Below are 14,867 nucleotides of genomic sequence, written 5' to 3'. Positions count from 1 at the left end.
AGGGGATCCGTTTCGGTGGAAAAGCCGAATCGTCCTTTAGTTGTATCTGGCTATAGTTGGCTTGACTTCTGCGAGTGATAATGAAACATCGTTGCAACAAAACGGCCTCCGGTGAAGTACCAGATGTTGTGACCGAAAGTGCTTCCCTTGAAACAACAGCCGCGGAAGCTCAGTGGTTACGTGAACATACAAACGTGCCCTTAAGCTGTGCGGTGTGAGTGCACATTGAACAACTCCAGATGTCGTAATTTTTCCGGAGATCTCATAACGGCGTTCCTCATAGAGTACGGGGACCTTCGTAAACTCCGCATACCCTGCTCCCTTCGGAAATTACATTTTCATATACTGATATGACGAAGCGATGTCGGCGCTCGTCCGACTTTGTAAACGTAATGTATATATGCGTTAAAGAAGCCTGCTGGACCACAACGTTGACCACTGCACTACCTAGCGGCTGACGCTATACAGAACTCTGCAGAAAGCGCAGTTAGCGTGTTGCGTGCCCCGCGGCCGTCGTGTGCATGCCTGCAGCGAATAACGTCTCGCCCTTCGCAGAGAATCGGCTTGAGCTCGTTTTAAGAAGAACCGTCGGGCACGAACGGGCGCGTCGTTACGCAAGGTAGCCAGGCAGACTGAACAGAAAAAAAAATGAAAGTCGATTTGCGTATAGTTAGGCCAATTGCGAATTAGGTGAGCTAGCACTTTGGTTCCGATGCTCGGATCGATTGTTCATCGATGGAAGTTGTTCGGATAGCGATAATGGGTTAGTAGACACCTTTAGCATACCATGTACCGTGTTACCGTTACCGGAGTACCGCGAGCCCGCCCACCGCCGGTGAGCGTGCGCTGATTGGTCCGGATGCTTGAGGCGCGCGCGCAGATCGTGGGTACCTGGCGCCATCTGGTGCCATCAAGGCGATTTGCGCATGCGCATTGGCTGCGCGCGGGCTCCCGGTACTCCGGTACCGGTAGCGGTAACATGGTACACGGTATGCTAAATGTGTCTATTATGTCCATATATGTGCGGAATTCGTCATTCTCTACAAATTTGTACATTTATAGCTCCCCAGGAGTCCTCATACCACTCCTGGCGCAGTGGTGCAGCGGCTAAGCAACGCGCAACTCCAATTCCCCCCCCCCCCCCCGCGATGGCAGGTGCTGCCACCGGTGGGGCTTGTGAGACCCAAGCTGCTCTTCCCGAGCAACCTCGCCGATCAATCATAGATTGGACTGGGAAGGTGGCCACAAAGCAGGCTTCAAACAAACAAACAAACAAAAACAACGGCTAAATGGACAAAGAATACGCCGTCGATACTTGTTTATAGCGGCCGATCACGATCTATACATTCGCAGTCGAGTGTCAGCCGTACACGTTTCGAGAAAGGGCCAGCACTCTCTTCTCTCCAGCGCGTATTCCTGAAAGAGCCCTTCTCTCTTTTATACGGCGCGATTTTTTTTTTTTTGTGGCGCCGCTGCCAACAGAGCAAATTTCTGTTTAGTGAAGGGGGGACCATGTTCTTTTACTGCGTAAAATTTTTCTCATCTTTTTTTTTTGTTCTGTAACGCGCACGTAGTCTCAGCCGGAGTGGCGGCATTTGCTTCGCGTTTGCTGCAACACGTGTCCCTCGTTGATAGACAGCGCCATCGAAAGGGCTCCACCGAGGTAGAAAGAAGGAGAAAAAATAGAAAAAAAGGAGGCGTATTCCGTGGAGTACTTTCGATCGCGGGCTGACCGTCGCGCGCGCCGTCGGAGGCAGTACAGCTATAATACAGTAGAGATCTATAAGGTGCCTTAAGCTAGCGGGTTCCATTCGCCGTTTACCCGCGGCATTTTTCTCGTTCGAGAATGGAAGAATACTCCCCTTGCGCGGATGTCGCTCCGTTCTTTGCGCCGTGTTCCGTCTGAATGTACAACTGCGCGGCGAAACTTCGAAGTGCAGATAACTTCGCTTTGCGTCAAGTTAATGAACGGCCGCCGGAGCGAGCGACCGAGATGAAGGCTGCTGCCGCTGCTCGTTTCTCCCGGCGATTTTATGCGATTATAGGGGCTGCAGCGCTTTTCAGCGAGCGCTCGGTGCCCGAGCTGAGCGCCGTTATGCTGGAGGTGCTTGTTTTATTTATTTATTTTTGCGCACTGCGCTGACCCCGAGCGAGCGCTGTCGTGGCGACCTTTATGTTCGCGCATACAGGTCACTATGTGAGGCACTGAATCGCAAGCGGTCAGGCGTGAAAGGCGAATGAAATTTCAAAAAAAAAAATTAAGGTCTGCCCGCTTTATACGCTTTGCATTGGGAGGCTCTTCGTTAATGACGTGATTAAGCGTAGCATAATGGACTGATAGTTCGAATGCAACATCTCGTAACCGTTCAAAAGTACTAAGTGGCAAGACCATCACGAGGGAATAGGTCGGTAATTTGAGGTGTTACTTCTTTTATTTTTTCTCTATCTTGCCTGGGGCGATAGATTTGGGAGGGAAAAAGGGGGAGGGTAGGGGGGTAATCATGCCGTCGTTTTTGGCTTAATTCAAAGTCCGCCAATCTATCAGGACTACGGATTGTCCGAGCTTCGACGTGTGTAGAACTCGTAAAAGGAAGAGGTGGAAAACGTACAGCTACGGGTGAAAAGGCTATCGGTACTTGAAGTGCGAGGTGACCAATGTTGGGTGTAATGTTCGAGAGAGTCGTGTGTGTCTAAGCTGTTCTTCCCCCCATTCTCTCTTTCCACTGTTGCAGGTTGAGCGGCGGCGCATGCGAGCAGCCGCCGGTGTGCCCTTGCATGGCTGAGGACAGCGGCCAGTCATGGGCTTTGCGTGCTGGGCTCGGGAGGTCCGCCAAGGTGAGCGCCGCGTTAAACGAGCATAGCGTTGAATGCGTACTACCCCAATGTGTACTGGGATCGTCGTCTTTTGGGATAAGTGTATATGAGCACATGTATGTACATGTATAGAAATGTGTATATGAGCGACAGTTTTCAACCGATGCCGCGGTTGAAAACTTTGGTCACGTGGCTGCCTTATCACGTGACTGGCCTCGTATCACGTGACCACTCGATCGCTTTGGACGGCGCTGGCCGGGGTTGTAAACGAAACGGCGCGTGCGCGTAACAGCTCCATTTTCTATGCATCGCCCCCGCTGATGGAGAGAGGTAGCTGGTGCCGAGAGTTGGGGTGGCAGCGGTCGGGTTGACGCTCGTCAGAGGCAATGGGGAAAAGACGGATTTTTGCATTGTTTAGTTTTTCATTGAACTTGGTCCTGTTTTCGTGTACACCGACTGACTGAAAGTCCACGACGTGGCTACCGTCTTTCGTCGAACCGCGAGTTTTTCCGCCACTGTACGCTTCTCCACTGTCTTGGCATAGCTTCCGAAAGAAAGCGTTTTTGAAGGGGGAGAAAAATAAAATGCGTAAATTGGAAAAAGGAAAGGCTCATTATCTGCGGGCGCTCCTGAACCATCTACTTACCCCGCTCCTGAAAGAGCAAACTTTCCTCTTCTTCCCACTCTCTCTTAGGAAAGAAGCTGTTGTCGTGGGGCCGTCGGATGTTAGCACTCACTAAGCGCCGTGGAAGATTACTAAGTAGCTGCGTTTTGTATACGTATATGTGTCCTTTCTGCAGCCGTTCACGGCTGTGCGTTAGCGTTATACCTGCGTGCTTCTTACCTTTACTGCTCCCGTTTCAAGCGCGTTCCTGCTTGTTTTTTTTTTTTCCTTTACCTTTTCCTTGGTGATCTTCAAAAATAGCCGGGATCCCTGGATAAGAAGTAATGAGTTTCCGTGCGGGTTCATGCGTGTGTACGTTTGTTTACTCGTCTCTGCTGTTTACCGAAGCAGACTGCTGACCGGACATTTTGTTGCTGCAAAACAGCCCCTTTGGATCTGGAAGCTAGTGCATGCTCTCTGTCGTGATCCCTGCTGTGGCAATTAGCGTCGCGCTAAGAGGGCTAGCCGGCACGTTTCTCGTTGGGATTAACAAACGCCGTTGTGTCTCTGATCACGTTGTCTCGTGGTGTTTGTGTGCGTGTTTTAAGTACGCTAGTCGTGTCGGCGTAGCGAGTTCGTACTTACATACACGAGAAAGGCAACACTAACGTGAAACAGTTAATTAACCGTTTCAGCGCCGCACGAAATGCAGCACGAACGCGGAATCTAATGCATTGTATCGTTTTAGGTTTCGGAGGCGGTTATGTTAAGTTACCGGAGGGTAAATAATCATCATAATAGAAATGCTTGAGCTTTTTTTTTTTTTTTTTACAGTGACAGCTGTTGAAGTCGCATTTCCCTGTACTGCTGAGCCGGCGTTGGTGTCGTTGGTGTAACACAGCGTCGCGCTGACTGGTCAGCGTACAGAGAAATCATTTATGACGTCACCACAACTCGCCACGCTGATTGGCGCGTGTGCTGCATGCGTAGTGCAAGTGCCAGTCAGCGTGGCGTGTCAATTGACGGGCCACACTGATTGGTCCGCACGGAGTGACGCCATGATTAGCATCATGGTGACGCCAGGCGTTCTTTACCGGAGAAGGCAATTAATAACGAATAAACGACTTATTCGTCACTGTGAAAAAATGTCGCCGAATCTCACGTTGCACTGGCTTACCGTCATGTGAGTTTTCTTTCTTTTTCGTTAAAGGTATTTTTGTTCAGGGTCACACTAAAGTGGATTCTTAGCTCGCCCTATGCTGGAGGAACTTCATCAACTCGCTCCAAGCATTCCTAGGAACTTCGAATTATTTTGCTGTGTGGCAGATTTCCCTATTAAATCGAATTAAACATTCCAGCTCCCGCCTATTTTTTTTTTAACTCACCTCCGAAAGTAGGAGGATCAACGAACACGTGGAGGGCCTTTCAGCCAGTCGCATGCCGGCTTGCCGCTCTGCCATCGGCGGAGGCATGCGTAGTAATGCGTGGAGTGTTCTGCGAAAACAAAGAGTCCGCGCGTATTTTTATTTCCGTGGGCCTAAATATTTGCGGCTATTGTTGTCTACTTCGAAGACTATTAATTCACGGAAAAAACAAAATAGTCGCCGCGGTGGCTCAGTGGTTATGGTGCTCGGCTGCTGACCCGAAAGACGCGGGTTCGATCCCGGCCGCGACGATTGAATTTCTTTGGGGGAGAAATTCTAGAGGCCCGTGTACTGTGCGATGTCAGTGCACGTTAAAGAACCCCAGGTGGTCGAAATTTCCGGAGCCCTCCACTACGGCGTCTCTCATAGCCTGAGTCGCTTTGGGACGTTAAACCCCATAAACCAAACCAAACCTAAAAAACAAAATGAAAGCGAAAGCGAAGCCGCCACGCAACTGGCTGAAAGGCACTCCATGCGTTGGTTGACTCCTACTTTCGGAGGTCAGTTCGAAAAATAAAAAAGGAGGGAGCCGGGACGTTTAGTTATAATCAATAGGAAAATCGGCCGCACAGCACAATAATTCAAGTTTCTAAGAATGTTCGGAGCGTGTAGATCGAGTTCCCGTGTTGAAAAGACGAGCTCAGAATTCAAATAAAATTTAGAACATCTTTTTTTCCAAAGAGCGCATCACTTTGAGCCCTCCCGCCGCCCTTGCACTCTTTGCATACTGTCGTGGGAGAATCATGACAACACCAACGTCGCACTACGTAGGTGACCTCTACTTCGGACGAGAAGCGCTTTCCATTCAAACGTTGCTTCATCGGTCTTGGGAAACTGCCAGAAGTTCGGTGGTGCGAGGTAGTACAGGCGGTAGGGTCAAACACCCCGCGTGTTTGCGCCTATATAGATAAAGAGTGGCACGCGCGTCGAATTCACTACCGCTACGCCTGGCGTTCGTTTGAAAAACTGCTGTTTGTGAGAACGAGGGAAATCAATAGCGAATAGCTGGAAAAGACCGTGTGTCGTTGTCCCGAGCTCAAATTCATGAAAAAGGCACTGAGGGCAACGTCATACGATTTTTTGTTACTTATAAGGTTCTGTTTTGTGGATTTTTGTGACTATATTGATGTTCGTTCGGCAGCAGGTGAAAATTTTATTTATTGCGGATTCGATTCATACTCGTTACTTTGACGATGACGTCGACGAGAAAATTGTGGACTCCGTGATCAGAGGTTAAAAGTGGATGGCGGTGCGGTCTAGCCGCAGAGGTCCGCGAGCGGAAAGTATTAAGGCGGAGGCTTGGGCAAGTTGGTACATCATATATAAGTAAAACAGCGCTAGACGCGGGACGAAGGAAGAACAAGCAATTTCTAGTTCTTTGGGCCCTATTCTTAGCGCCTTGTGCTGTGTTGTTCTTCCTTCGTCCCGTGTCTAGCGCTGTTTTACTTATATCGGAAAGTAGTTTAACTCGTTGCAGTTTGTTCGTGAAAAACAAAAAAGACAGGTGATACCTGTGTATAATTTTTTTCAGTTTCTTTTTTTCTATTTTTTTTTTAGTTTATAAAAGCTCTGTGTCCTGACAAAGTGGCCTCTTTTTGTCATTACAACGCGGTAATCGATCAGTAAAGGTCGAATTCAAATCGGCCTCATTGTCCCTTTAGACGTTCGGATGGCCGAACGGCGCGGCGCTGCGCGAATGAGCTTAGCCGCGCTTTGAATGACGTCACTTGCTTGCTGCTATTAAAGGGATCCAGGCACCACATTTCTAACGCGAACAAACGATTTTTTTTTGTTATGGGCGCGAGGAGATATCTTATAGTATGCTTAGTTTGCAGGCGTTAAGTGGAATGTCATTTGTTATGATTTTGAATGTTATCTCTTGGCATTTCCCCCAACTTCGTGTGACGTCAGGGTGCACTTGCCCCAATTGTTGTGACGTCACCGAACCAGTGGTTGCTCTCAGGAACAGCCAGTGCTTACCGGCGACGCCGACGTCATCAGTATTGTGGTAGTCCAGGTTGGACCGGTCGGCCGTGACATCATTGTGCCCTTCAATGCTGGCGCCAAGCGAGACCTGAACTGCCGGTACGGAATCGTTTGTAATGAATTATTAACGCTGCGTCTTTCCCTGGTGTATTGAGATCATTTTCATGATTAATAAGCCTGTGGGCCTCATTCAAAAAAAAAAAAAAAAACATCGGACACCCAAAAACTTTGGATCTGGATCCCTGTAAGGCACTCTGTCTTCCCTATCTCGCTCAGCTACTGTCGGATACGTCGAGCCTTCACTTTACCGTCATTTTCGACGTGGCTACTTGTACTGTTTATACTTTCATTGCCTTTATTTTCTTATCGCCATATAAATTTGTCTTGTTAAAAACACACACACTCTCTCTCTCTCTCACTTACGGGGCTGAACTGACTACTGAATTTTATTCATGAAGCGTTTCTTCATATACTATAGTGCACATGAAGAAACAGTGGACAGTCAGTCCCGTCACGTGTCCCTTTTCTTACACCACCTCCTTGCGCAGTGTGTGTGTGCCTCGTTCTCTCAGTGCCTGTCTTCTAGCGCAGGTTTCAAACAATGCGTAAGCAACTCGCGCAACAACCCACTCAAGGTTCTCGAGTTCCGCTGTTTAGTTCTCTTCCATTTGTTTCTGTTCGCTGCTTTATAATTTTTCTTAGACGCAGTGTTATCAGTGGCAGTTCGGCTACCTACAGTCTTCTCGCAAGGTTACTTCGATATTTCTGACCACTGTCAGCAAAGATGTTACGGAGACAGAGCTGCGGATGAACATCGACAACACTAGGCGGGAGTGATAATTGCAAAACGAGAAAGTCTCGCACGTGCTGGAACACAGAGAAGCTGAAGGTTTCCGCGTTTCTGTTGTGTGCGTGTGTGTCGCCAACGTGTCCCAGGCCGCACGTTGTCTCCCGGCGCGGTCACATGTTCGATCGCGCCATCGCGCGATCGGGCGTGCCTCGTGTGTAAACCGAGTGCCGCTTCCCCTGAAGGCAGCACGCGTGGCTCGTGTGTTTTGCCGCTCTCGTACGCTGCCTCTGCTTTGTGTTACCCCGTTTCCTTTCTTACGATGTTGCTGTGACATTCGCCTGCCGAGGCACGGGTTCGATCGTTTGATCTCGGCCGCGTTTCGATGGAGGAGGATTGCAAAAGGCGTCCCTGTGCGACGCAGTGTCGGTGCACGTTGAAGAACCACAGCTGGTCGAAAGTTTTTTCCGGAGTCCTCCATTACGGCGCCTCTTTCCCGCTTCCTTCTTTTTACTCTCTACTTCATCCCTTCCCTCGCGGCATGATTGAGGTGTCCACCGTGAAGGGAAATACATTTATTTTTGTTTCCTCATATCCTGTTGTTGTTATTATTATTATTATTATTATTATTATTATTATTATTATTATTATTATTATTATTATTATTATTATTATTATTACAAACTCCTCTTGTACAGAGGTATCGGCAGCAGGCGTGCGAGATCCGGTTACTAATTAACGGGTTGTTTTGTGTGTTTCGCTACTTCTACAGGCGTCGTGCTTTCCTTTGCAATAATGATTAGTTCCGCTCGTTTTTTGTTGTTTCTTTTTGCGCTGAAAAGGAGCTATGGCGATTCAGATCTAGGTGCGAGTGTGGCCCGCTGTTTCCTGCTGTATGCGCGCCGTGGGACCCTTTGACCTTTTCATGTAGGAACTGGAATTCTCTGGTGACCCTTGACCTTCTGGCTGTGTTTGTAAAGTGTGCTTGAGCTCAGTTATTGAGCGTCATCAGTCTGATTGGCTCTTTATTTATTTAAAATCTTCTTTCGAGACTTTATTAAAATTCGTTTAATTGTAACTTCGTACTGAGTGCGCTGGGATATTCAACGGAGTTTTGATGTTTTTTTTTTATTCTTCCTTTTCCTGCTGCTATTTTCATTTAACTTTCATTTCATTTATAATTATAACATCGCAGATGTTGAGAACCATGAACAAAAAAGCCTCTAAACGGGCTGTGCGACGAACCCCGCATACATGGAATGGGCAACAAACGGCAGCACAAAAGCACTCGAGACATCAGAAACGATATTTACAAGAGAAACAAAGAGCGCTTAATTACCTATACACTATATAGTGAAGTGCAAAAAAAGACACATAAATGCAGGTGCACTAGAACGCAGCACTGCGGCTGTGATACATTTTCCTCGTTCAGAAGCGATAGGAGGGTATTGCGTAGCATCTGGCATCCGTAATTAGTGCGCGCTTGGTGGTATTTCACAGGGTTTAGTATTGCGCGTGTTACGTGCATGTAGTTTGCGAGTTCCCATGTGCCCCGCCGCGGTGGCTCAGTGGTTATGGTGCTCGGCTACTGACCCGAAAGACGCGGGTTCGATCCCGCCCGCGGCGGCTGAATTTCTTTGGAGAAGAAATTCCAGAGGCCCCTGTACTGTGCGATGTCAGTGCACGTTAAAGAACCCCAGGTGGTCGAAATTTCCGGAGCCCTTCACTACGGCGTCTCTCATAGCCTTAGTCGCTTTGGGATGTTAAACCCACAAACCAAACCAAACCAAACCAGTTCCCATGTGACCTAAAATGTTGTTATTCTGCTTAATTTCGCTATTATAACGCTTAATGGTATTGCTTTTTTGTATAAATCTCAGGAGGAAAGAGAACCAGTGTGGCTATCGTATACAACGTTCACAGCTACACGGATTTTCTTCTCTTGTATTGTGTAAAGTTTAGCAATATCGGACCAAGTAGTTGTGCTCGACTGTAGATGACAGTAATTGGTTTGAGAAGTAAACGAGGAGTTGTAAATGTTTGATGCTAACAGGTCCGTAGTATCGCAATTTGTCGAGGATACCCGTGTCGCGAAAAATTTTAGCTGCAACTGCGTCTTTGTGAGATAACGAGACATTCAGGCTTGAGATACTATTTGAATATTATTAGGGCTCAGATAACGTACGGATTGTGCGTCTACGTTGAGATCGTTTGGCCTAAACGGGGTGGCTTTCGTTTTATCTTTGTTTGTGGGGAGTTAATTACTGATACTCCGAGAATATAGTATAGTTTAGCAGCAGATTGGCGTTCGAAATAACATGCTTTCTATACGGCCTAGTTATTGGAGTATTCTCGTGTTTTCAGCGTATATGGTAACTCTTGCTGTGCTGTCAACGTTAACTAGATCGTTGATGCAAACAGAAAAGAGCAAAGGCCCGAAATGCTGCCCTGAGGCACCTGTGCGAACTGCTGTCACTTCAGAAAGATGATTATTGATAACGACTGGCTGGCGGCGACACTGCTAATAGGATCCTATAGCAACTGAAGAACACTCCCCTGAAACCGTCGTGTTTAACTTTGATAACAGGGTTTCACGATCAATGGTATCGACGGACTTGAGAAAATCGATGAATATGCCTAACTCGCTCAAATTTCTTTGTGTCACCCCCTCCCCGTCTTAATTTTTTTTTCTTCTCTCTGGCGCAGTGTACTTGTCAGTGTCTTTGCAACGCTGACGACGAACGTGAAAATGACAATAACGTGTCGTGGGTTTTTACGTGCGTAAGATTTTCGTGGGCACAATTGAAACTCTTAATGTGCAAACTGCGCCGCCACCCATTGGACTCAAGTGACGACGAAATTTAAAGAATTACATTTTACCAACATACCTGTCCCCTCGTCTACCCTTCCCTTAACTCCACCTCCAACCAAAAAATAAAAAAAGCTAGAAAAAATGGTGGCTCATATATATCCGTTTTGCTCGCCTGGCCAGTACACATGTCGTCTGAGGGCGGCTGCGCTGGTGCGGAATCTCGATTGCGGAATCAAATTGTGCGGTTTGTGGATACCTCCGCGGGGCGTGCCCAACGAAGATTGGGTTGCGGGCGAAACAACGGGTGCGTCAAGGCGATAAGAAGGGCAAACGTGCAGGGCTGTCAATTGCTCGTACATGGGTTGGACCACGCTCTTACTTTTCTTCTTGTCTCCTTTAAGGAGCAAAAATGTTCTACGTTAGGGTTGAGGACATGCTGAACTAGATATGTTGGAGATGCGAACGCGATAGTAGCACGCTTAGATAGCATTGCACCAGATTCTGAAGGGGTCATTACAGACGTCGCCATCGCCTTGCTGTGCGTGAGCTCAGCCGGTTTGTATGTGCGCGTGTATGTGATTGATTGATAGATTGATTGATAATGGCGCAAACCCTGCTGATGTAGTTAATGGGTTAATGTCGGTGACGGTGGTGACAATTATGTGCATGTACTACACTGGTAAATCAGTACGCTGAACAGAAGAAAAAAAAAGGAAACTGCATGACAGTTAAAGAAATCCTAACGTTCGCTTAGCAACATAGCGTTCGCTTCCACCCGACCGCGGTGGCTCAGCGACTTGTGCAGTTCGGCAGTCAAACACGATTTGACCGGTTCGGGCCCTGGCCACGCGTTTTGTTGCGTGGGTTGTGCAAAAACGTTCGCGTGTTCTGAAATGTCGGTGCATGTAAAGAAACCCCTAAGGTGGCCGAAATAAATCCGTAGTCCTCTACTGTTAAGGCGTACCTCGTGTTCTCCTGTTTTGGTTTTTGGCATGCGACCATTCCCTCAATATTTAACTCTTCACTTCCAGACAGTTTAATTTCGAATTCGCGTAGACACTTGCGGCCAGCCGGCCGACCACCTGCCTCGCCTGAATGCGCACATAAAGTTCTAAAAGGGGCTACAGGAGCCATTCCTCTGCGATCGAAGTGCGTCGCTACAACCGGTATTCCCTAAGAGAGCGACACTTTACTCCCTTGAGGATGCTGATGCAAAGGGATCATAAGCCACAGGTAGCTTCCCCACGGGCTGAGTGTTCGCCACGAGGAATAAGTGCTACAGTTATTCCCTTTTAACCCCCTTTTGGCTCGAAGCTGAGACGTGCCGATGCGTGGTGCACCCTACTGCTCTTCGGGACGCTGCGCGCGTGGGGGCTTCCATCAGCCTGTCCTCGTTCGTCCCTCCTGAACCGGGGCCGAGTCACTCGGATGGCCGGAAACGCGTTAGCGCCCGCACCCCCCCCCCCCCCCCCCCCCCCCCCCCCCCCCCCTCAATCTTCTCTCCGTGTGTGCTAGGCCCCCGGGCCGCGCGAGTCGAGAGGAAGTCCTGTCCGCAACGCTTCGATCGGTGCTTTCTCATCTCCGTGACATCTACTTCCCTTTCTATCTTCCTCTTTGCTCTACTGTCCTGAAAAGTGCAGAGCGGCCCAGTTCCTTTTCATTGTCCTACTCCTTTTTTTTTTCCTTTATCTTCCCGTACACTTTTGAGATTCTATATAAACCGGCGTTGTTGGGGCTGACCGTGGGCGGGCGTGAAGGCGCCGGACTTTGGTCCGTTCTTGTTTTTTCGCCGTCCTTGTTGGCGTTCAATCTTTTTTTTTTTCTTTTCTGATATCGACCCGTTTCTGCGGAACTTCCTCCTCTTCTGCACTGAGGGCGACGAGGAGCGAGTGACAGTCCGCTCATGGCGGCGTTGTTTGTCTCTCCCTCTCCCCCTTTTGCTTTTTATAGTTGGTTGTTCCGTTGTGCCCATCCTCTTGGCGTGGTGGGAGGAGGATAGGCCTGCGCCAGTGGAAAAAGGGCTGGGGCACGGACTCAGTTGAAGTAGTCTGCGGTCGAACTCGCCCCGAGAAGCCCCGACGCTTCGCCTGTCTTTGTTTCGTTCGTTTTTTTTTTGTTTTTTTTGCCCCCTACCGGAACCGTCGTTAAGTCTCAGTCCTCGCACTTAGTTGTGCCTGGAGTGACCCCGCTTCTTGCGTCATTTGTATGGATGGGCAAGCGCGTGACCGTTCTTGCGAGAGGGAGAGGGAAAAAGAAGGAAATCAAAAAGGGATTGTCAAATTGGTCGTTCGCCTAAGAGCTTCCGTCAGATCTGGAAAGTTGGCCAAGTTTCGTGCCCTTGCATCCTGTAAGAGTGCTGTCAAGTCTACAGGTCAACACACAGAAAAATGAAAAAGTTGGGGGGGGGGGGGGGGGGAGCAACTTAGAGCGTATTCACGTAGGAGTGAAAAATAAAACATCTTTTAACCAATTTTTTCCCGCGTCAAACCCTTCCACCATCAGTTAGCGCCAGCGCAGTTTAGTGGTCGTTGCCAAATCTGCGATTTTCTTCTATACATGGTATTCAGAGACAGACTATAGGCACCCTGCGCATCTAACTCCAGCGCGACGCGCGCGCCACTGGCGGCGGCGCGCGCGTCCTGTCAGGAAGGCTGGGGCAGCCCGACAGCTCCGCTGTGCTGCGCGCGCCGTCCGAAGCAGTTTTGGGCGTCCTTACCGAGCAAAAAATGGCACATAACAACAGCAGGACACACTGCTGTGTTGCAGGATGCAATAATGCATATATAAATTCGCCTGGGACAAGGTTTTGTGGACTTCCGACGCGACATTGGGAGACTGCCCACCCTTCGCGACGGGCAACACGCACGCGCGGTTTCTGGTCAAGCAGTGGTCAAACCCGTGCAGAAGCTTACTTGACTCATGCATGGCTGTACACAATATGTGGTCTTGAAAAGCCACGCATAACTCGCCCGCAGTCACGCCTGTGGAAGAAGCCGAAATTTTGCGCAGTAAAGAATCGTTTACCTTAGTTCCAGTTATGCTCGGAATCCTTGCTCGCTTCCACTGCGCCGTGTCGTCCAGCGTCTTTTTCGACAGTAAAGGCACGTTTTCAGAGGCAACGGCAACATGTTCTTGATAAATCTTTGCCTCCACATCTGAACGACTGGGTGATAATTTAGTACAATTCTAATGTCGAAAATTTAGGGTACTTGTACTGAATGTGTAGAAATTAAACAAAGCTTGCAATGAAATCCCGCTTTTCGAGCCCACGCATTCTGCAAGAATCCTGCATGAAATAGCTGGGATACTCCTTTTTTGCACAATCCCAGTCAAAAAGTTTTATGTTTTCCGCACTGAGTTTCAGTGCGCACAGGCGCTTCGCCGCAGCTTGCATCCTTTTCTGCTTGCAAAAGCTAGTTCATTGGACATCTCATATCATCAAAACACTGACGCACGTGTTGCAACGATAAGGACTGGCAGTTGCTGGAAAAATGAGAAATTATGAGCGGCAGATTACGCCATGGATACATCATTTCAAGGCGTAGTTTGAACAGGGCATTTCACATCGAACCCCGAAGTTGCGGCAGACGAGAATGTTATGAAGTCAAGTTTGCGCCGCTCGCTCAAAAAGTGGACTTTTCTAATTACCTTCAATGTTATGCCGCCTGGCCGTCTTTGAAAGTTTAGGGTAAGTTTTTTTAAATGCAGGAACACTGCAGGCTTGCGGGTGGCTCGTTTTGGAGAGCGTTTCACACCGCTCCGAAAACACGGCAACGACAGCAGCGCATTTACATTTGCCTGCGATGCCTGCCTTGCAACTACAGCTTGCGGCAACAAGCTGTCTACTGGAATATAGCTACATAAAAAAAAAATGAGTGAGAGTTCAGCGGTAACAGGCACCAGATACAAATATTTCTTAGCGTTAATTTGATGGTTTTCGTTGGCGCAGGGATGCTTGTCTCCGCAGTTGTACCGGGCTGCTACTTCGCTCCCGTCGCAAGATACCGCCTCTTTTCACGTTGTGTACATGGCCTGCTTCAAAAAGCTTCGTTCCTTTCCTGACGTTCGCTCCTCGAAAGAATTTTTCAGCCTCATGAATGCATAGGTCGAAATCCCGCCTCTACGAACAGCGGCAGCCGCTAGCAGATGCCATCCCATCGCTGTCGCGGGGCGAGCCTTCCTGACAGGGACGAGGAACTGGCCGCGCGGGGGAGCTGAACGCAGCCTCGACGGTGGCGGTGCCTGGCGGGTGCAGGGTGCCTATAGTGCAGCTTGGAAACAGCGCCCCAGTATAACGAAATCGATTTTTCATTTTTCTTGGTTGTCTCGAATCCGTCTTTATTTTTTTTTAGACGTTATATATGCAATTTTCTGCCGTCGCGCATTGATCTCTCTGACAAACAGGTCTCCCGACTGAGAATCGTTTTACAGTGCTCAGAG

At 48.7% G+C, this 14,867-nt stretch overlaps 1 protein-coding gene across 3 annotated transcripts in view; it reads left to right on the top strand.

The window, feature by feature from the left end:
• The window catches only part of ATP8B (ATPase phospholipid transporting 8B), a 122,489-nt gene that overhangs the window by 42,835 nt on the left and 64,787 nt on the right, over positions 1–14,867 (top strand). For 2 of the 3 annotated variants that reach the window (XM_089542946.1, XM_089542947.1), the window contains exon 2: positions 2,733–2,835. The exons of the other annotated variant lie outside the window; for it this stretch is intronic. In XM_089542946.1, the coding sequence (XP_089399072.1) occupies positions 2,799–2,835 (37 nt within the window). In that variant the 5' untranslated portion in view covers positions 2,733–2,798. The remainder of the gene's footprint in view (positions 1–2,732; positions 2,836–14,867) is intronic. 3 annotated transcript variants of the gene reach the window in all.

Source organism: Amblyomma mixtum, chromosome 5 (assembly GCF_055824585.1).
Source record: "Amblyomma mixtum isolate Tamu chromosome 5, ASM5582458v1, whole genome shotgun sequence".
Lineage (NCBI taxonomy): Eukaryota > Metazoa > Arthropoda > Arachnida > Ixodida > Ixodidae > Amblyomma > Amblyomma mixtum.
This window is presented reverse-complemented; position numbering and strand designations above follow the sequence as displayed.